The 23,320-nt window shown below is 45.0% G+C and overlaps 1 protein-coding gene across 7 annotated transcripts in view; it reads right to left on the bottom strand.

The window, feature by feature from the left end:
- The window catches only part of LOC101160624 (guanine nucleotide exchange factor VAV3), a 59,325-nt gene that overhangs the window by 20,146 nt on the left and 15,859 nt on the right, over positions 1-23,320 (bottom strand). For all 7 annotated transcript variants that reach the window (XM_078935421.1, XM_078935423.1, XM_078935422.1 and 4 more), the window contains exons 3-18: positions 9,576-9,634; positions 9,294-9,359; positions 8,717-8,834; positions 7,560-7,652; positions 7,280-7,348; positions 7,097-7,200; positions 6,880-6,979; positions 6,592-6,687; positions 5,239-5,307; positions 5,019-5,105; positions 4,405-4,490; positions 4,177-4,309; positions 3,635-3,744; positions 2,099-2,200; positions 1,765-1,856; positions 1,494-1,516 (exon numbers count right to left, since the gene is read on the bottom strand). In XM_078935421.1, coding sequence (XP_078791547.1) covers positions 1,494-1,516; positions 1,765-1,856; positions 2,099-2,200; positions 3,635-3,744; positions 4,177-4,309; positions 4,405-4,490; positions 5,019-5,105; positions 5,239-5,307; positions 6,592-6,687; positions 6,880-6,979; positions 7,097-7,200; positions 7,280-7,348; positions 7,560-7,652; positions 8,717-8,834; positions 9,294-9,359; positions 9,576-9,634 — 1,407 coding nt within the window. The remainder of the gene's footprint in view (positions 1-1,493; positions 1,517-1,764; positions 1,857-2,098; positions 2,201-3,634; positions 3,745-4,176; positions 4,310-4,404; positions 4,491-5,018; positions 5,106-5,238; positions 5,308-6,591; positions 6,688-6,879; positions 6,980-7,096; positions 7,201-7,279; positions 7,349-7,559; positions 7,653-8,716; positions 8,835-9,293; positions 9,360-9,575; positions 9,635-23,320) is intronic.

Here is a 23,320-nt window from a genome sequence, read left to right as displayed (position 1 = left end):
GCAAACATTCAGCAGCACGCATGCAGCAGCACGCATGCAGCAGCACGCATGCAGCAACACACACGCAGCAGCAACCATTCAGCAGCACGCATCCAGCAGCACGCATCCAGCAGCACGCATGCAGCAGCACGCATCCAGCAGCACGCATGCAGCAGCACGCATGCAGCAACACACACGCAGCAGCAACCATTCAGCAGCACGCATCCAGCAGCACGCATGCAGCAGCATGCATGCAGAAGCACACATGCAGCACCACACATGCAGCAGCAAACATTCAGCAGCACGCATGCAGCAGCACGCCTCCAGCAGCACGCATGCAGCAGCACGCATTCAGCAGCACGCATGCAGCAACACACACGCAGCAGCAACCATTCAGCAGCACGCATCCAGCAGCACGCATCCAGCAGCACGCATGCAGAAGCACACATGCAGCAGCAAACATGCAGCAGCAACCATGCAGCAGCACACATGCAGCAGCACGCATCCAGCAGCACACATGCAGCAGCAACCTTTCAGCAGCACACATGCAGCAGCACACACGCAGCAGCACACATGCAGCAGCAAACATGCAACAGCAACCATGCAGCAGCACACATGCAGCAGCAAACATGCAGCAGCACACATGCAGCAGCACTCATGCAGCAGCACTCATGCAGCAGCACACATGCAGCAGCACACATGCAGCAGCACTCATGCAGCAGCCCGAATGCAGCAGCACACATGCAGCAGAGCACAGATCACATAGATCAGTCCATAATCAATAATATAAATATGAATCTCAGTTTAGCTCCAATTGAAAATGTTGTTAGTTTTGTGGTTTGCTGTTTTTGTGTTTCTGTCTTTGGAAGTCTTCTCTGCTTCATTTAGTAAAACATGAAGCTTCTGGTTTCTTCTGCAGACTCTTAGCTCTTGACCTTTTCAGGATTTTGTGGCAGAGAACACACACTTCTGGATTGATATTGGTATTGATATTGGTTTTCAAAAATAATGATGCAAGTGATAAAATGACAAACTTGTGAGTTTGGCCTCATTTTAAAGCACAGATCTGCCTTTACAACAGGCAGCAAAGAAGTGCAAACGTCTTCTAGCACAGCCCCTTTGTCCTGACCAAAGTCTCCTCTGCAGTCATTCTGAATTTGTATTCATTTACTGATACATAGTTATATTTGATATTTTGTGTGAATGTTTCAGTTCATCTGTAAATATCCTACCATATCTTTTTATATAACCTTTGACCTCATGGCATTCAGAGCGACCAGCATCTCATGGTACAGGGAGACCCATTCCAGTACTGTACATATGACAATAAACCCTTGAAATCTTGAATTTTGTCCCATAAACATGTTTAAAAAGACATGATAAGAGAAGGAACCCCCCCCCCCCCCCCCCCCCCCATCGATCCGCCAGCATTTACGCCGCCACACGGCTGCGGCGCCTCGAACGCCCCCAGCTTGGACGTAAGGGTAAAAGAAGAGAGAGAGTGCAGCTCTTACCCGCGGCCTCGGCTTGACGGCGTCTGTGGAACATGAGAAGAACACAACATGAGAGCGTGGTCGCCTCCTCACGTCCCCCTGTCAGCCTGTGCTGCTCCTCTGAGTCCAGGACAGGACCAGACTGACCAAGGAGAATGGACACTCCAAGCCACTCCCACTTTTAGCACTGGTTTCATGAATGTTTAACCGTTGAGGGAGGAGCCTAAAACCTGAGCTAACCATCCATTACCTTTACACACAACCATCTCTGTGAGGAAGGGGGTGGTCTCACCTGTTCTTCCACAGACTCCAAGCCGACCCAAACACTCCTTATGAGCCCCCAGCCCACATTTGACACAGAGGTAACCCTGGTTGAAGATGCCCCTGGACACAAGACCCACTGCATGTTACTGATGTGCAGAAAAGTCTCATGGAAGCAGAAACGTCAAGTCCTGCAGCTTTCTTAATGTCTGACTCCCAGGAATAAACAAGCTGCTCACTAAGACCTCCAAAATAAAAGCTCCTTCAGTGAAGTGTGTGGAGAAGGTCGGGTCATACCACTGTGAACATCTGAAAGATTCCAGTCTAACCTCAGCAGAGCAGCGCTTGGAAAAGCCGACTCCTACCTAAGCAGGAGGTGGCAGTAGCTGCAGGAGGTGATCCTCTCAAAGGAGTGCATCCTGAACTGGTGGGAGTTGTGGTTGGCCTTTTCCGGTCGGATATTTGAACTGAGGAAAGGCGGAGAAAGCAGAGAAAGGAAAACTGACAGGAGAAATGTTGTCTGTGCAGCACCAGTCTACACTCTAGTCAGTTCTGAAAATGAACTCAAGGCTCAGGATCTCAGCGGATGACTGTTCATGTTCAGCAGCACTGATCCCAGCAGAACCAGAACCGGCTGAGGCTAAAGCATTCCTCTTCCTGCACAGCAGAAATGCTGCAGCGGCTTCAGGTCTGTGGTTCATAATGAGCCTTTTCCCTGACAGATCCCTGTTATTTAGTGGGCGGGGCTTCAGTGGGTTTTGCATGCACAAAAAGCCCTCCCAGATTAGCTTTTTTTAAACCGACTTTCAGACAGCCGAGTGGGAAGTTGGTCAAATGTGAAATATCTCTATTTTCCATCATAATTATGGATTTATTCTCCCAAAGATCTGAATTCCTGCAGCAAACAGGAAGGAATGTGAAGAAGAAAAAGGCATTTGGTACTTCAGTGCCATAAACACACAAACATACACACTGATGGCACTGTGGGGGCAGTGTCTTGCCCAAAGGTACTTCAACACACGGGGAGGCAAGGCAGGATCCAAACCTCCGATCAGAGGTCGACCGCTCCACTCCTGCTCCACAGCATGCGTCTTAAAGTTTTCCTGAAGTCAGGATGCAAAAGGACTAAAGAGTTCCTCAGAGCTTTTTTTTCTTTATGCATAAGCAGAAATGATGCAGATTTGAGCCAAAACAAGGCGGCGTGATGCAAACAGGACCTCCGTCTGCTCTGAGCACATGCAGAATGTTTTCATATGTTTGCATTTCCCTTCAGTTTCATTTCATATTAAAAGTGTGTATTCTTTTGTGCACAAATGAGCGTGAAGCTGGGCAGTGACAGGATCACTGAGCAGCAGCAGTTCATGCAGACCAGCTGCTGCTGAAAGCGTCTTTGCATCATCCTGCTGCAGCAGTGACAGGCATCAGGCGGCATCCTTCTTTCCAAAAGACGGGAAACCTTCTGTGAGGCACAGGACCAAGAAAACGGCTCTGATTGGACTCAGAGTGTTGCAAATTTATGTCATCACTCTGTGCATGTAGTGATGTAAAGGAAATAAAGAATAATTGAACCCTTACAGAACGGAGAGATAACATTTCAGGCCCAAACTTCACACTTTTTCATTTTTCTTCAATGAAAGATTCAGAATTTCAGACGCTCTGGATCCAGAAAGACTCGTTATCAGCGAGGATTTCATCTCTACGCTAATTTATCTTTATATTTGGATCACAATGATTTTGATCAGGAAAGTCTCCTTCTTCATGTCACTTTGATGAACTCCCAGAAACATTTTAGAAAAGACAAATGTTCTCCTCACAGTTTCTTCTGCATCAGATTTAAGTTTGAGCTCGTTTCTACTTTTGTCTGAAGCGTTTGGATCAAACCAGAGTCTGCCTTCACTCACATGGCCATTTCAAACTGTTCCAGCCACTTCTTCTTCAGCTCTCTGGTCTTGAAGAAGAGTTCAAAGCCGGTGTGGCCCTGCTGGTGGGTCACGTAGAAGCTGTAGCACCACTGTGGAGATCAGGAAAAACACACAAATGAGCCGCGCTGGCTTTACGTTTTAGGTTCTTCACCCAGGCGGTGTTTGTCAGACGCTCCGCCTGTGAAAAAAACCGGAAAAGAAAACCTTCCGCAGCTGCGCAGATGCTACCGCAGATGCTTCCGCAGATGCTTCCGCAGATGCTTCCGCAGATGCTTCCGCAGATGCTTCCGCAGATGCGCAGATGCTTCCGCAGATGCTTCCGCAGCTGCGCAGATGCTTCCGCAGCCGCGCAGATGCTTCCGCAGATGCTTCCGCAGATGCTTCCGCAGATGCTTCCGCAGCTGCGCAGATGCTTCCGCAGATGCTTCCGCAGATGCTTCCGCAGATGCTTCCGCAGATGCTTCCGCAGCGGTCTGCGTCCCTGTAGGACGCCATACAGGTGGTGCAGAGGTTAAACTGACCTTTTTGCCCTCTCTGTCAGGTGTGGGGTTGTTGGTAACTTTGAAGACGTTCAGGTCCAGAACCTCCTTCATCTCGTAGTTGTCTCCTCTCCGTTTGCAGACAATAGCTGCCACGTCAAACAAAAATATGTGTCTGTAGAAGAAGAAGAGGTGTGGAGAAATGAAGCCAGATGACTTATAGAGCCCAGAGTGGAACATGAGCTCAGAATAAACGGGAGCTACGACGACCTGTCCAGTTTCTTCTTGTCTACTGAGGAAACCAGACGAACTTCTCCATCTCCTTTTGGCCGACCAAAGCTTATGAGGGGCTGATTCTGGAAACAGATCAGTGTTTGACAAAAGGTAGAAACTGTTTCTAATGATTCACTTTGAGGAAATGTTTGAGTCCTGAAAAAGAAAAAGAGGCTTTTAGCTTTGAACTGCATCAGAGGACAGGACTTCTGTTCACATGTCTATGTCGCCTTCAGACACGTCCTAAACGTTTAAGGTTCTAGGTTAAGGTTAATGAACCTGAAGCTCCAACTGTGAAACAGAAATATCAGATCTCTGAAAACATTGATTTTAGTCTCTTCAGCCTCACTGCTGCTGATTGATCGATTTTAACACTGCAGCTGTGATCGGAGACACGCAGACGTCTTTGAGCATTAAAACTGCTCCAGATGCTGAAGAGTATCATCCATCCATTCATCCATCATATATCCATGGATGATGGATGGATGATGGATGGATGGATGGATGGATGGATGGATGGATGGATGGATGGATGGATGGATGGATGGATGCATGATCCTCTTCAGCATCTGGACCAGGATGAAGCAGCAGACAGACCCGTTTTGCTTTACCAGGTTTTCGATGGACCTCTGGTATTGGTCGATCTCCCTCAGAGTCTCGTTGTCCCGCTTCACTTCGTTGATGTACTGAGCGAGGTCCTGGACAGAGCAGAAACCCCCGTCAGCACCACCAGCTGCCCCCCCCCCCCCCCCCCCCCCCCCCTCAGACCTAATGGCTGGGGTCAAACCAACAAACATTTGGCCTTAATCATGTCTTTGGTGCAGCTCCTACTTTCATGGCATCGAGAGCGGTCCTCAGGTTGCTCCTGTCTGCAGCATCGTTTGTGTGTTTGACCAGTTCCTGTTAGAGAGAAAACACTCGTGAAAATCAAACAAAAACCTGTAACTTGCACTTCATTGGTGTGATAACAGCAGCAGGTAAACGTCCTCTAGATCCTTAAACCTCATCTCCATTCCACCTCAAGGCAGAAAACCCTTTGCATAAAGTAATGGGCTGCAGCTGAAGTCTAACAGATGAGTTTAGGATGGGGAGCAGAAGGAATCGGACCTGCTGCCCCCAAACCCAAATGATGTAAGCTGCAGATCAAACCTGTGGCTGCAGCTGCTGATAAGTCACATGACCTCCCAGCACCCTGTCTGAAATCTTCATGAAAGACGTCCTGGGATGACTTCCTGTTAGGATTGCAAACCTGACAACGCTGTAGCACGGGTGTCAGTGACGGCCAAGTTCCTCTGCTCACTCAGTCACACGTTCTCCTCACCAGCTGAAAACCCTCCAGAAGCTCTCAGTAAAGCTGAAACTGCTCTCTGGACTGGTTCTTCTGAACAAGCAGGCCATCTGGAGGCTTGGGGTTTGTTTTAAGAAATGTTTTAGTGATTTGAATAAAAAGCCTGTATATCATCAACGTCAGGAACATTTTTATCTCTGGAATGAAGGCAGTCTTCTCTGTTTCATCATTGGGGGGATGTCGCCCTCTTGTGGTCACTTGGAAGAACAGTAACGTTTTCACTGGTTTATGGATGAAAACCAAAATGGGACGATGAATTCTAAAAGCTCTTCCTGCCTGTAAAGGCGATGGAAGAAGTTCTGTGACTCCTCAGCAGGTGAAGGCAGACGTTTACATCTGGAAGAAGACAAGAGGACGAAATCTCCAACGAAAAAAATGACAAAATAAAACCTCCGAGAATTCTGAACAGAAAGGAAGACGCTGCTGCTGCAAACCTTACAACCCCCCAACCAGGAGGTCTGGGTGGCATCAGTGCATGTGAAGGTCCTGCAGGAACTAGGTTCTCCTCACAAAACAGCAGAATAAGACAATGATGTGGAGAAAATGTCACAAAGAAAGAAGTTGAAGCTGAAGAGCAAAGTTTGCCAAGGAAAACGGCTTCAGACGAGCCTCTAGAGGACAAAGGCAAGAGTTTCTGTCCAAAACGTGAGAGGAGAGAAGAGATGAGAGAGAAATGAAGAACTGTGGAAGACTTTGTTCCCAACCTGAACAGGTGCTGTCAGTCTCTGATAAGAAACCCAATGTAAACATATACATCTAAATACAGACCTTCAGGAAAAGTTAACTTCAGTCAGAGATGAACAGCTGAGTGTCAGTGTTGAGGGGGGGTACAGCACCTGCAGGAGGAGGTGGTACTTCAGGACTCGCTGCATCGGGACGACCAGCAGGTCTCTCAGGGAGAACTTCCCATTGTTGGCTCTTTTGGAGCATTCCTGAGGGAAACACAGCCTTCATGACATCACAGCTATGACTCACTGCACTTTCCTCCAGAAGTCGGTTCACATTCAGCAGGGAGATGCTTTTGTGGCCTCTCTGCAGACTTTAGGTCTGGAAAGCTTTCAAACTGTGTGAGGGTTCTAAAATGCTCCCTAGAGGGCGGAGCTACAGGCAGAAAATGCTTTCACCTCCAGTTTCAGTCGAACATCCTCTTTCTCTTTGACAATGAAGTCCAAAACTGCGATGGCGATCTCCACCTGACTGCAGTAAATCCCATAAATGAGTAGTCTGCGGGTCAGAGTTGGAAACAACCAGAGTTTTATGACACTGTGTCCGCTTCACCGGCTGCTAACAGCTTTGGCTGCTCAGCAAAGAGGATGAAGAGTTCCCTCTGAAGGAACGTACCTGTCTTTGTAGCTGATGAAGATCTGGTGGAGATTCAGGGCGTTTTTGTTCAGGATGGAATCCTGCAGATCAACCATCAGACTCTTGTGAAGTTTAACCAGATCCTGCATTAAACAAAGACGAAGCGTCACCGTCTGAACGCAGGAATCTCCTTCCATAGCTCACATCTGCAGCAGGACTTACAGGGATGTTGAGAAAAACTTTATCGATTTCCGCTGCAGAGAAGAACTTCTTCAGCGGGTTCAGGAAATACTGAGCAAGAGATCAAACAAGAACAGAGATCCTCTGATTACGTCTCATTCTTCTGTGTTCCAGATAAACATGCTTTTCAGTCATCATAGGCAACACACTGAAACCAGCTTCAAACTAACAGTAGGATGCCAGAACAGCTGGTTTGCAGCTTCATGGAGGCTCAAAGTTCTGCTCTGAGAGATGAAGGGGGCCCTGCAGAGGCGGTCTCTACCTTCTCGATGGACTCCAGGGTCTCCGTGTATCTCTCTTCCGTCTGCTTGATCTCAGAAAGGCAGCAGCTTCGAACGTCCACCTCTGCCTGCTTCTACAAAGACACACATCAGGATTTCAGTCACTCAGGACAAATGCTCTGGTCCCATGGCAACGGAGGGGGCTGATGGGTATTTTTACTTGACCAAAGAACAGTTGTGAACACCCCAACTTTCTGATCTGAAGAGTGATGGACACCCCCCTGTCGGATCTCTACAGACCATCATTTAGGATAATTGTGTTTTTGTTCCATTATTACAAAGAAAATTTAACCAACAATCTGCATGCTTGCAAGTATGCCTACCTGCATGTGTCTGCATATCTGCTGGTGTCTGCATGTGTCTGCAGCTGTCTGGTCGTCTGCATGTTTTTTTTTTCATGTGTCTGCATGTTTCTGCATGTGTCTGCAGGTATCTGCACGTCTGTCTGCATGTGTCTGCACATCTGCAGGTGTCTGCACATTTACAGGTGTCTGCACATCTGCAGGTGTCTGCATGTGTCTTGATGTTTTTAACATGTATCTGCATGTTTCTGTTTGTGTCTGCAGGTGTCAGCATGTGTCTGCACGTCTGCATGTGTCTGCAGGTGTCTGCACGTCTCTCTGCATGTGTCTGCCCCTCTGCAGGTGTCTGCTCATCTACAGGTGTCTGCATGTCTGCAGCTGTCTGCACGTCTGCATCTGTCTGCACATCTACAGGTGTCTGCATGTATCTGCAGGTGTCTGCGCATCTGCATGTGTCTGCACGTCTGCAGGTGTCTGCACGCCTGCATGTGTCTGCACATCTACAGGTGTCTGCATGTATCTGCAGGTGTCTGCGCATCTACAGGTGTCTACATGTATCTGCAGGTGTCTGCTCATCTGCAGGTGTCTGCGCATCTGCAGGTGTCTGCATGTCTGCAGCTGTCTGCACGTCTGTAGATGTCTGCACATCTACAGGTGTCTGCACGTCTGCAGATGTCTGCACATCTACAGGTGTCTGCACATCTGCAGCTGTCTGCACGTTTGTATGTGTCTGCATCTTTTTTTGCATGTGTCTGCATATTTCTTCAGGCGTCTGCATGTGTCTGCCTGCGTCTGTACATCAGGGCGTGTGAGAAAGAGCTGACTCAGCGTGGTACCATAGACATTTGCTGCTCCGTCCTCATCAGGTCTTCATAGATCTCCAGCCCTGCGTACTCGTCCTCCAGGCCATAGACTGCTGCGTACAGGTCATCTTCATCCTCAGGAGTATTCTCACTATCACACCCGTGTACAAACACACATGTTAATACTTGTGTTGGGCGATCTTGTCGGTCCTGCTGCAGTTTGCAGACAAAACAAGAGACCAAAGTCATTTGAAGGTCAAACATTTTGACCGTTTATTTTATTTTGACCCCTCAGAATGAATGAAGCCCATTGAGACGACTGTTGCTGTGATTTTGAGCTGTATCAATAAAATTGAATTGAATGAACGGGAATCTTCATGAAACTGAAACTCTGATCAGGCAGACAATGAACACATCCTGCATCTGTCATCCGGCAGGCGAGAAGATATAAAATGAGTCATTTATTTCCTCTGACATTAACAGAGAACCGCAGCCCAGCCTCCAAGCAAAGCAGGTGGGTGTCTAGACCCCCGAAGAGCCCAGATCCGCCGCCTCTGCACCTGAAATGATCTTCTTCAGTTAGCATCAGAGGAAGCAGCCTCATACGTACTCAAGGAGGTCCTCCAGATTGCTGTAAATGTCTTCGTCTTTCAGGCTCTCCTCAGTTGGAAACGGTCTGGAAGTGAAGCAGAAAGAAGGCAGCGTGAAAACGTGCTTCCTATCTGTTTGACCCCGCAGATCTGGAGCTTCATAGAGGAGTCTTCCTGCCCCTGTTGGACGAAGACGGGGTTCAGGAATGACCAATAATATTTTTTTAAGCTGAAAGGTAAAGGCGGGTGTGAGGAAATATCAAAGCCTCATCAGTCTCTACCTGCAGGTTCAGGTGACTTACTTAAATCCTCCCTGCTGAGCGGCTGCTGTGTGTGAGAGCCTGGAAAGAGTGTCCATGACCTGACAGGACAAAGAGAGGGAATGACAAACGTTAGCGAAGAGCTTTGCTAACAGAACGTCAGTGTGACGCTTTCAGCAGAAAAACCTTTGCTCCTTTTACTGAATGAATGTTTTCCTATTCCCAAAGTCTGGATCCTTTCTGTTCCAGTTTGGAGAAAGAAATTAGCAGTTTCTTCTCATCTTCTCATCATCTTCTCATGTGCCACATGAAGCACATTCAGGTACAAAGACATCACCTTTTGCTCCTAAAATCTCAGTTATGGGTCTCAGTTATCTGCTGTCTGTCCACTAATCAAAATGTTTATGTGTGTGTGTATGGGGGGGGGGGGGTGACTTGTCTGTTAAATCCTGTGAACCAAGCATCAGTTCAGCGTTTGCATTCCAGAACCGACAGGAACATAAGAAAACTCAAAAAGATGCAGAAGAATGAAAACAAAAACAACAGAGACGACGCACAACGTCATCACACAAATCCTTCACAACCGACCTGTTCATGTTTATCTACAATCTACGAGCAGCAGCACGTTTGGCTTCACACTGGGGGGGTTCAGAGTCTTTGTTCGATTGCAGCTGAATCCATGGAGCTTCAGGAACCACACAGAGCTTTCAGAAGCATCTGGATGACAGTAAAAAGTTTCTGCTCGTGATCTTCTCAGCGCTCTGACTCCAAATTAACCAGAACGCTCGTCAGGAAATGGTTTTCCCGCCTCAGTCTGTCAGATTGAGGGACATTCTCCTGCTGACGTTCTTTTCCTTCCAACTATAAATGGGAAATGGAGGTTTTCAGTTTGGAGGTAGTTGTGATGAATATCAGACATGTTTCCTTCAGGCTGAGGCTGGTATCTGGACCCAAAGTCTTCTGGATTGAAACGTTTCACTGATCACCCAAGCAGCTTCAATAGTCCGCTTACCGGTCTGCGGATCACTGATCACTGATCAGTCCATGAAAAAGTCAGTTGGATGAAGACAGAAGATTTCAGGTCCAGACCTGAATGCCTCATCTCCAGACCCGGATGAGAACCTTCACCGACATGGATGTGTTGCATTTGTGTGTTTTTGGAGTGGATCTGACAGAAACTCCTTGACTCTGTTTCCACAAACACATTCCTGAACTTCTATCTCAGAATTCCAGACAGAAAGACAAGAAGCGCAGAGATCTAGAAGATAACCAGCGTTCTGTGTCTCTTATGCTCCTCTGGTTGCTCAGTTTGAGAGGGTTTAGAAAGGCCCGTGAAGGTACGACGCTCTGTCTTCCTGTGCGAATGTGGGTTGTGGTCGACCCCCCCTCTGTGTTTGTGACGCCTGAGCTTTCAGCAGCGTGCAGCAGAACTTCAAACCGTCTTGTGTGGGTGTCAGAGAACCTCAACCTGCTAAACGTAACGCAGCTTCTGCAAACACTTCCGAAAAGTCCTAAAAATAATCAACCAAAACATCCACGGATGTTTCCTTCATGGTGACATGTCACGTTTCTTCCTACATGAGCCTCCTCCCCACGACGACTTCTGCTCAGACTTTGGAGGAGTTTCCCTGAATGTAAAATGATGGAGAATGTTCAGAGAGGAGAGAGGATCGTCTGGTGCTGATCTACAGACCTCCTTCTGTGTCATGAACGTCTCTGCTGCTTTGAAGGAACGTTTGGAAACAAAGAGGAACAAAACATGAACTTAATCCAAATGAAGTTGAAGCTGGAAGTGGAAGAGAGAGTACTTTAAAAAACACATCAGTGTGTTTTTAATTCTTCAACAATGAAACATCATTTCTTAGCTTACTGTCCACAAACCACATCAGAGGCTGATGTCTGTCCTCTATATATCTACGTTGTTTTCAGAAGATTGTTTTAAAAAGTGACCGAATGCAAATGAAATGAAGGTAGAAATAATCGATCTGCCTTTAGATCCGTCTGCTGTGAAACCTTCTACTTCTGTGAATCTCCACTTTTCTAGAACGTTCCACACTTACACTGGATTTGACAAACTGTAACAGTTTGTTCACCAGGAAAAACACCTGGAACTGCAAAGCTTAGATGGTTCTGAGTCAGTGGAGGAGGTCCATGAGGAAGCGGAGATACCTGTACTGTAAACACAGCTGACTGCAGCAAAGACACACAACTACAGGTAAAAGTGGGAACAATCCATGTCACTCAGCCTGAGTCCATCAGAACATCAGAACATCAGTCCATCAGAACATCAGTCCATCAGAACATCAATCCATCAGAACATCAATCCATCAGAACACCAATCCATCAGAACATCGGTCCATCCGAACATCAGTCCATCAGAACACAGGACCATCAGAACATCAGAACACCAGAACATCAGAACAAAAGTCCATCAGAACATCAGAACACCAGTCCATCAGAACACCAGAACATCAATCCATCAGAACATCAGTCCATCAGAACACCAGAACATCATAACATCAGAACATCAGTCCATCCGAACATCAGAACATCAGTCCTTCAGAACATCAGAACACCAGAACATCAATCCATCAGAACACCAGTCCATCAGAACACCAGAAGATCAGTCCATCCGAACATCAGAACATCAGTCCATCAGTCCTTCAGAACATCAGAACACCAGTCCATCAGAACACCAGAACATCAATCCATCAGAACATCAGTCCATCAGAACACCAGAACATCATAACATCAGAACATCAGTCCATCCGAACATCAGAACATCAGTCCTTCAGAACATCAGAACACCAGAACATCAATCCATCAGAACATCAGTCCATCAGAACACCAGAAAATATGAACATCAGAGCAATAGTCCATCAGAACGGCAGAACACCAGAACATCGGTCCATCAGAACATCAGAACATCAGTCCTTCAGAACATCAGAACACCAGAACATCAATCCATCAGAACATCAAAACATCAGAACACCAGAAAATATGAACATCAGAGCAATAGTCCATCAGAACGGCAGAACACCAGAACATCGGTCCATCAGAACATCAGAACACCAGTCCATCAGAACGGCAGAACACCAGAACATCGGTCCATCAGAACATCAGAACACCAGTCCATCAGAACATCAGAACACAAGTCCATCAGAACATCAGAACACCAGAACATCAGAACACCAGTCCATCAGAACATCAGAACATTAGTCCTTCAGAACATCAGAACACCAGAACATCAATCCATCAGAACATCAGTCCATCAGAACATCAGTCCATCAGAACGGCAGAACATCAGAACAAAAGAACATCAGAACATCGGTCCATCAGAACAACAGAACATCAGAACATCAGAACATCAGAACAAACGTCCATCAGAACACCAGAAGCTCAGAAAACCAGAAGATCAGAACACCAGAACATCAGAACATCAGTCCATCAGAACATCAGTCCATCAGAACGGCAGAACATCAGAACAAAAGAACATCAGAACATCGGTCAATCAGAACAACAGAACATCAGAACATCAGAACAAACGTCCATCAGAACACCAGAAGCTCAGAAAACCAGAAGATCAGAACACCAGAACATCAGAACATCAGAACACCAGAACATCAGAACATCAGAACACCAGAACATCAGAACATCATAACACCGGAAGAGCAGAACACCAGAACATCAGAACACCAGAAGATCAGAACACCAGAACATCAGAACACCACAACACCAGAAATAAGAACATCAGAACATCAGAACAATAGTCCATCAGAACATCAGAACACCAGTCCATCAGAACATCAGAACACCAAAAACATCAGTCCATCAGAACATCAGAACATCAGAACACCAAAACATCAGAACACAAGTCCATCATAACATCAGAACACCAGAACATCAGAACATCAGAAGACCAGAACATCAGAACACCAGTCCATGAGAACACCAGTCCATCAGAACATCAGAACATTAGTTCATTAGAACATCAGAACACCAGAACATCATAACACCACAACACCAGAACATCAGAACATCAGAACATCAGAACACCAGAACATCAGAACACCAGTCCATGAGAACACCAGTCCATCAGAACATCAGAACATAAGTCAATTAGAACATCAGAACACCAGAACATCAGTCCATCCGACCATCAGAACATCAGAACAAAAGTCCATCAGAACACCAGAACATCAGTCCATCAGAACACAAGACCATCAGAACATCAGAACACCAGAAAATCAGCACACCAGAACATTAAAACACCACAACACCAGAACACCAGAACATCAGAACACCACAACACCAGAACATCAGAACACCAGAAAACTAGAACATCAGAACATCAGAAGACCAGAACATCAGAACACCAGTCCATGAGAACACCAGTCCATCAGAACATCAGAACACCAGTCCATCAGTTCATCAGAACATCAGAACACCAGAACATCAGAACACAAGTCCATTAAAATACCAGAACATCAGTCCATCAGAACATCAGAACACCAGAACACCAGAACATCAGAAGACCAGAACATCAGAACACCAGTCCATGAGAACACCAGTCCATCAGAACATCAGAACATTAGTCCATCAGAACATCAGAACATCAGAACACCAGTCCATCAGTCCATCAGAACATCAGAACACAGGTCCATCAAAACAACAGAACGTCAGTCCATCAGAACATCAGAACACCAGAAGATCAGAACACCAGAACATTAGAACATCAGAACACCAGTCCATCAGAACATCAGAACATTAGTCCATCAGAACATCAGAACACCAGTCCATCAGTCCATCAGAACATCAGAACACCAGAACACCAGAAGAACAGAACACCAGAAGATGAGAACACCAGAACATCAGAACATCAGAAGACCAGAACATCAGAACACAAGACCATCAGAACATCAGAACACCAGAACATCAGAACAAAAGTCCACCAGAACATCAGAACACCAGTTCATCAGAACACCAGAACAACAGAACATCAGAACAAAAGAACATCAGAACATCAGTCCATCAGAACACCAGAACACCAGAACATCAATCCATCAGAACATCAGTCCATCAGAACGGCAGAACAACAGAACATCAGAACATCGGTCAATCAGAACATCAGAACATCAGAACACCAGAACAAAAGTCCATCAGAACACCAGAACACCAGAAGCTCAGAACACCAGAAGATCAGAACACCAGAACATCAGAGCATCAGAACACCAGAACATCAGAATATCAGAACACCAGAAGTTCAGAACACCAGAACATCAGAACACCACAACACCAGAACATCAGAACACCAGAACATCAGAACACCAGAAGATCAGACCAACAGAACTTAAGAACACCAGAACATCAGAACACCAAAACACCAGAACACCAGAACATCAGAACACCAGTCCATCAGAACACCAAAAAATCAGAACACCAGAACATCAGAACACCAGAACATCAGAACATCAGAACACCAGTCCATGAGAAATCCAGTCCATCAGAACATCAGAACAATAGTCCATCAGAACAGCAGAACATCAGAACACCACAACATCAGAACATCAGAACACCAGAACATCAGAACATCAGAACACCAGTCCATCAGTCCATCAGAACATCAGAACATCAGAAAACCAGAACATCAGAAAATCAGAACACAAGTCCATTAGAACATCAGAACACCAGAACATCAGAACACCAGAACATCAGAACATCAGAAGACCAGAACATCAGAACACCAGTCCATGAGAACACCAGTCCATCAAAACATCAGATAATCAGTACATCAGAACATCAGTCCATCAGAACGGCAAAACATCAGAACAAAAGAACATCAGAACATCAGTCCATCAGAACACCAGAACATCAAAACATCAGAACATCAGTCCATCCGAACATCAAAACATCAGAACAAACGTCCATCAGAACACCAGAAGCTCAGAACACCAGAACATCAGTCCATGAGAACACCAGTCCATGAGAACACCAGTCCATCAGAACACCAGTCCATCAGAACATCAGAACACCAGAACATCAGAACATCAGAACACCAGAACATCAGAACATCAGAACACCAGTCCATGAGAAATCCAGTCCATCAGAACATCAGAACAATAGTCCATCAGAACATCAGAACATCAGAACACCACAACATCAGAACATCAGAACATCAGTCCATCCGAACATCAGTAACAAAAGTCCATCAGAACACCAGAACATCAGTCTATCAGAACACCAGAACACCAGAAAACCAGAACATCAGAACATCACAATACCAGAACATCAGAACATCAGAACACCAGAACATCAGAACACCACAACACCAGAACATCAGAACATCAGAACAATAGTCCATCAGAACATCAGAACATTAGTCCATCAAAACATCAGAACATCAGAACACCAGTCCATCAGTCCATCAGAACATCAGAACATCAGAAAATCAGAACACAAGTCCATTAGAACATCAGAACACCAGAACATCAGAACACCAGAACATCAGAACATCAGAAGACCAGAACATCAGAACACCAGTCCATGAGAACACCAGTCCATCAGAACATCAGAACATCAGTCCATCCGAACATCAGTAACAAAAGTCCATCAGAACACCAGAACATCAGTCTATCAGAACACCAGAACACCAGAACACCAGAACATCAGAACACCACAATACCAGAACATCAGAACATCAGAACACCAGGAAATCAAAACATCAGAACATCAGAACACCAGAACATCAGAACACCAGAACATCAGAACACCAGAACATCAGAACACCACAATACCAGAACATCAGAACACCAGAACATCAGTCTATCAGAACACCAGAACACCAGAACACCAGAACATCAGAACACCACAATACCAGAACATCAGAACACCAGAACATCAGTCTATCAGAACACCAGAACACCAGAACATCAGAACACCACAATACCAGAACATCAGAACATCAGAACACCAGGAAATCAGAACATCAGAACATCAGAACACCAGAAGATCAGAACACCAGAACATCAGAACACCACAACACCAGAACATCAGAACATCAGAACAATAGTCCATCAGAACATCAGAACACCAGTCCATCAGAACATCAGAACACCAAAAGATCAGAACACCAGAAGATCAGAACACCAGAACATCAGAAGACCAGAACATCAGAACACCAGTCCATCAGAACATCAGAACATTAGTCCATCAGAACATCAGAACACCAGAACATCAGAACATCAGAACACCAGAACATCAGAACACCAGAACATCAGAACATCAGAACATCAGAACACCAGTCCATCAGAACATTAGAACACAAGTCCATCAGAACATCAGAACATCAGAACACCAGAACATCAGAACACAGGTCCATCAGAACATCAGAACATCAGAACACCAGAACACCAGAACATCAGAACATCAGAACACCAGAACATCAGAACAAAAGTCCACCAGAACATCAGAACACCAGTCCATCAGAACACCAGAACATCCGTCCATCAGAACATCAGAACAAATGTCCATCAGAACACCAGTACATCAGTCCATCAGAACATCAGTCCATCAGAACGGCAAAACATCAGAACAAAAGAACATCAGAACATCAGTCCATCAGAACACCAGAACATCAAAACATCAGAACATCAGTCCATCCGAACATCAAAACATCAGAACAAACGTCCATCAGAACACCAGAAGCTCAGAACACCAGAACATCAGTCCATGAGAACACCAGTCCATGAGAACACCAGTCCATCAGAACACCAGAAGATCAGTCCATCCGAACATCAGAACATCAGTCCATCAGTCCTTCAGAACATCAGAACACCAGTCCATCAGAACACCAGAACATCAATCCATCAGAACATCAGTCCATCAGAACACCAGAACATCATAACATCAGAACATCAGTCCATCAGAACATCAGTCCTTCAGAACATCAGAACACCAGAACATCAATCCATCAGAACATCAGTCCATCAGAACACCAGAAAATATGAACATCAGAGCAATAGTCCATCAGAACGGCAGAACACCAGAACATCGGTCCATCAGAACATCAGAACATCAGTCCTTCAGAACATCAGAACACCAGAACATCAATCCATCAGAACATCAAAACATCAGAACACCAGAAAATATGAACATCAGAGCAATAGTCCATCAGAACGGCAGAACACCAGAACATCGGTCCATCAGAACATCAGAACACCAGTCCATCAGAACGGCAGAACACCAGAACATCGGTCCATCAGAACATCAGAACACCAGTCCATCAGAACATCAGAACACAAGTCCATCAGAACATCAGAACACCAGAACATCAGAACACCAGTCCATCAGAACATCAGAACATTAGTCCTTCAGAACATCAGAACACCAGAACATCAATCCATCAGAACATCAGTCCATCAGAACATCAGTCCATCAGAACGGCAGAACATCAGAACAAAAGAACATCAGAACATCGGTCCATCAGAACAACAGAACATCAGAACATCAGAACATCAGAACAAACGTCCATCAGAACACCAGAAGCTCAGAAAACCAGAAGATCAGAACACCAGAACATCAGAACATCAGTCCATCAGAACATCAGTCCATCAGAACGGCAGAACATCAGAACAAAAGAACATCAGAACATCGGTCAATCAGAACAACAGAACATCAGAACATCAGAACAAACGTCCATCAGAACACCAGAAGCTCAGAAAACCAGAAGATCAGAACACCAGAACATCAGAACATCAGAACACCAGAACATCAGAACATCAGAACACCAGAACATCAGAACATCATAACACCGGAAGAGCAGAACACCAGAACATCAGAACACCAGAAGATCAGAACACCAGAACATCAGAACACCACAACACCAGAAATAAGAACATCAGAACATCAGAACAATAGTCCATCAGAACATCAGAACACCAGTCCATCAGAACATCATAACACCAAAAACATCAGTCCATCAGAACATCAGAACATCAGAACACCAAAACATCAGAACACAAGTCCATCATAACATCAGAACACCAGAACATCAGAACATCAGAAGACCAGAACATCAGAACACCAGTCCATGAGAACACCAGTCCATCAGAACATCAGAACATTAGTTCATTAGAACATCAGAACACCAGAACATCATAACACCACAACACCAGAACATCAGAACATCAGAACATCAGAACACCAGAACATCAGAACACCAGTCCATGAGAACACCAGTCCATCAGAACATCAGAACATAAGTCAATTAGAACATCAGAACACCAGAACATCAGTCCATCCGACCATCAGAACATCAGAACAAAAGTCCATCAGAACACCAGAACATCAGTCCATCAGAACACAAGACCATCAGAACATCAGAACACCAGAAAATCAGCACACCAGAACATTAAAACACCACAACACCAGAACACCAGAACATCAGAACACCAGAACACTAGAACATCAGAACATCAGAAGACCAGAACATCAGAACACCAGTCCATGAGAACACCAGTCCATCAGAACATCAGAACACCAGTCCATCAGTTCATCAGAACATCAGAACACCAGAACATCAGAACACAAGTCCATTAAAATACCAGAACATCAGTCCATCAGAACATCAGAACACCAGAACACCAGAACATCAGAAGACCAGAACATCAGAACACCAGTCCATGAGAACACCAGTCCATCAGAACATCAGAACATTAGTCCATCAGAACATCAGAACATCAGAACACCAGTCCATCAGTCCATCAGAACATCAGAACATTAGTCCATCAGAACACCAGAACACCAGAAGAACAGAACACCAGAAGATGAGAACACCAGAACATCAGAACATCAGAAGACCAGAACATCAGAACACAAGACCATCAGAACATCAGAACACCAGAACATCAGAACAAAAGTCCACCAGAACATCAGAACACCAGTTCATCAGAACACCAGAACAACAGAACATCAGAACAAAAGAACATCAGAACATCAGTCCATCAGAACACCAGAACACCAGAAGCTCAGAACACCAGAACATCCGTCCATCCGAACAACAGAACATCAGAACAAAAGTCCTTTAGAACACCAGAACATCAATCCATCAGAACATCAGTCCATCAGAACGGCAGAACAACAGAACATCAGAACATCGGTCAATCAGAACATCAGAACATCAGAACACCAGAACAAAAGTCCATCAGAACACCAGAACACCAGAAGCTCAGAACACCAGAAGATCAGAACACCAGAACATCAGAGCATCAGAACACCAGAACATCAGAATATCAGAACACCAGAAGTTCAGAACACCAGAACATCAGAACACCACAACACCAGAACATCAGAACACCAGAACATCAGAACACCAGAAGATCAGACCAACAGAACTTAAGAACACCAGAACATCAGAACACCAAAACACCAGAACATCAGAACACCAGTCCATCAGAACACCAAAAAATCAGAACACCAGAACATCAGAACACCAGAACATCAGAACATCAGAACACCAGTCCATGAGAAATCCAGTCCATCAGAACATCAGAACAATAGTCCATCAGAACATCAGAACACCAGAACATCAGAACATCAGAACACCAGTCCATCAGTCCATCAGAACATCAGTAAACCAGAACATCAGAAAATCAGAACACAAGTCCATTAGAACATCAGAACACCAGAACATCAGAACACCAGAACATCAGAACATCAGAAGACCAGAACATCAGAACACCAGTCCATGAGAACACCAGTCCATCAAAACATCAGATAATCAGTACATCAGAACATCAGTCCATCAGAACGGCAAAACATCAGAACAAAAGAACATCAGAACATCAGTCCATCAGAACACCAGAACATCAAAACATCAGAACATCAGTCCATCCGAACATCAAAACATCAGAACAAACGTCCATCAGAACACCAGAAGCTCAGAACACCAGAACATCAGTCCATGAGAACACCAGTCCATGAGAACACCAGTCCATCAGAACACCAGAAGATCAGTCCATCCGAACATCAGAACACCAGAACATCAGAACATCAGAACACCAGTCCATGAGAAATCCAGTCCATCAGAACATCAGAACAATAGTCCATCAGAACATCAGAACATCAGAACACCACAACATCAGAACATCAGAACATCAGTCCATCCGAACATCAGTAACAAAAGTCCATCAGAACACCAGAACATCAGTCTATCAGAACACCAGAACACCAGAAAACCAGAACATCAGAACATCACAATACCAGAACATCAGAACATCAGAACACCAGGAAATCAGAACATCAGAACATCAGAACACCAGAAGATCAGAACAACAGAACATCAGAAGATCAGAACACCAGAACATCAGAACACCAGAACATCAGAACACCACAACACCAGAACATCAGAACATCAGAACAATAGTCCATCAGAACATCAGAACATTAGTCCATCAAAACATCAGAACATCAGAACACCAGTCCATCAGTCCATCAGAACATCAGAACATCAGAAAATCAGAACACAAGTCCATTAGAACATCAGAACACCAGAACATCAGAACACCAGAACATCAGAACATCAGAAGACCAGAACATCAGAACACCAGTCCATGAGAACACCAGTCCATCAGAACATCAGTAAACCAGAACATCAGAAAATCAGAACACAAGTCCATTAGAACATCAGAACACCAGAACATCAGAACACCAGAACATCAGAACATCAGAAGACCAGAACATCAGAACACCAGTCCATGAGAACACCAGTCCATCAAAACATCAGATAATCAGTACATCAGAACATCAGTCCATCAGAACGGCAAAACATCAGAACAAAAGAACATCAGAACATCAGTCCATCAGAACACCAGAACATCAAAACATCAGAACATCAGTCCATCCGAACATCAAAACATCAGAACAAACGTCCATCAGAACACCAGAAGCTCAGAACACCAGAACATCAGTCCATGAGAACACCAGTCCATGAGAACACCAGTCCATCAGAACACCAGAAGATCAGTCCATCCGAACATCAGAACACCAGAACATCAGAACATCAGAACACCAGTCCATGAGAAATCCAGTCCATCAGAACATCAGAACAATAGTCCATCAGAACATCAGAACACCACAACATCAGAACATCAGAACATCAGTCCATCCGAACATCAGTAACAAAAGTCCATCAGAACACCAGAACATCAGTCTATCAGAACACCAGAACACCAGAAAACCAGAACATCAGAACATCACAATACCAGAACATCAGAACATCAGAACACCAGGAAATCAGAACATCAGAACATCAGAACACCAGAAGATCAGAACAACAGAACATCAGAAGATCAGAACACCAGAACATCAGAACACCAGAACATCAGAACACCACAACACCAGAACATCAGAACATCAGAACAATAGTCCATCAGAACATCAGAACATTAGTCCATCAAAACATCAGAACATCAGAACACCAGTCCATCAGTCCATCAGAACATCAGAACATCAGAAAATCAGAACACAAGTCCATTAGAACATCAGAACACCAGAACATCAGAACACCAGAACATCAGAACATCAGAAGACCAGAACATCAGAACACCAGTCCATGAGAACACCAGTCCATCAGAACATCAGAACATCAGTCCATCCGAACATCAGTAACAAAAGTCCATCAGAACACCAGAACATCAGTCTATCAGAACACCAGAACACCAGAACACCAGAACATCAGAACACCACAATACCAGAACATCAGAACATCAGAACACCAGGAAATCAAAACATCAGAACATCAGAACACCAGAACATCAGAACACCAGAACATCAGAACACCAGAACATCAGAACACCACAATACCAGAACATCAGAACACCAGAACATCAGTCTATCAGAACACCAGAACACCAGAACACCAGAACATCAGAACACCACAATACCAGAACATCAGAACACCAGAACATCAGTCTATCAGAACACCAGAACACCAGAACATCAGAACACCACAATACCAGAACATCAGAACATCAGAACACCAGGAAATCAGAACATCAGAACATCAGAACACCAGAAGATCAGAACACCAGAACATCAGAACACCACAACACCAGAACATCAGAACATCAGAACAATAGTCCATCAGAACATCAGAACACCAGTCCATCAGAACATCAGAACACCAAAAGATCAGAACACCAGAAGATCAGAACACCAGAACATCAGAAGACCAGAACATCAGAACACCAGTCCATCAGAACATCAGAACATTAGTCCATCAGAACATCAGAACACCAGAACATCAGAACATCAGAACACCAGAACATCAGAACACCAGAACATCAGAACATCAGAACATCAGAACACCAGTCCATCAGAACATTAGAACACAAGTCCATCAGAACATCAGAACATCAGAACACCAGAACATCAGAACACAGGTCCATCAGAACATCAGAACATCAGAACACCAGAACACCAGAACATCAGAACATCAGAACACCAGAACATCAGAACAAAAGTCCACCAGAACATCAGAACACCAGTCCATCAGAACACCAGAACATCCGTCCATCAGAACATCAGAACAAATGTCCATCAGAACACCAGTACATCAGTCCATCAGAACATCAGTCCATCAGAACGGCAAAACATCAGAACAAAAGAACATCAGAACATCAGTCCATCAGAACACCAGAACATCAAAACATCAGAACATCAGTCCATCCGAACATCAAAACATCAGAACAAACGTCCATCAGAACACCAGAAGCTCAGAACACCAGAAC

Source organism: Oryzias latipes, chromosome 17 (assembly GCF_053564925.1).
Source record: "Oryzias latipes strain Hd-rR chromosome 17, Olatipes_Hd-rR_3.1".
Lineage (NCBI taxonomy): Eukaryota > Metazoa > Chordata > Actinopteri > Beloniformes > Adrianichthyidae > Oryzias > Oryzias latipes.
This window is presented reverse-complemented; position numbering and strand designations above follow the sequence as displayed.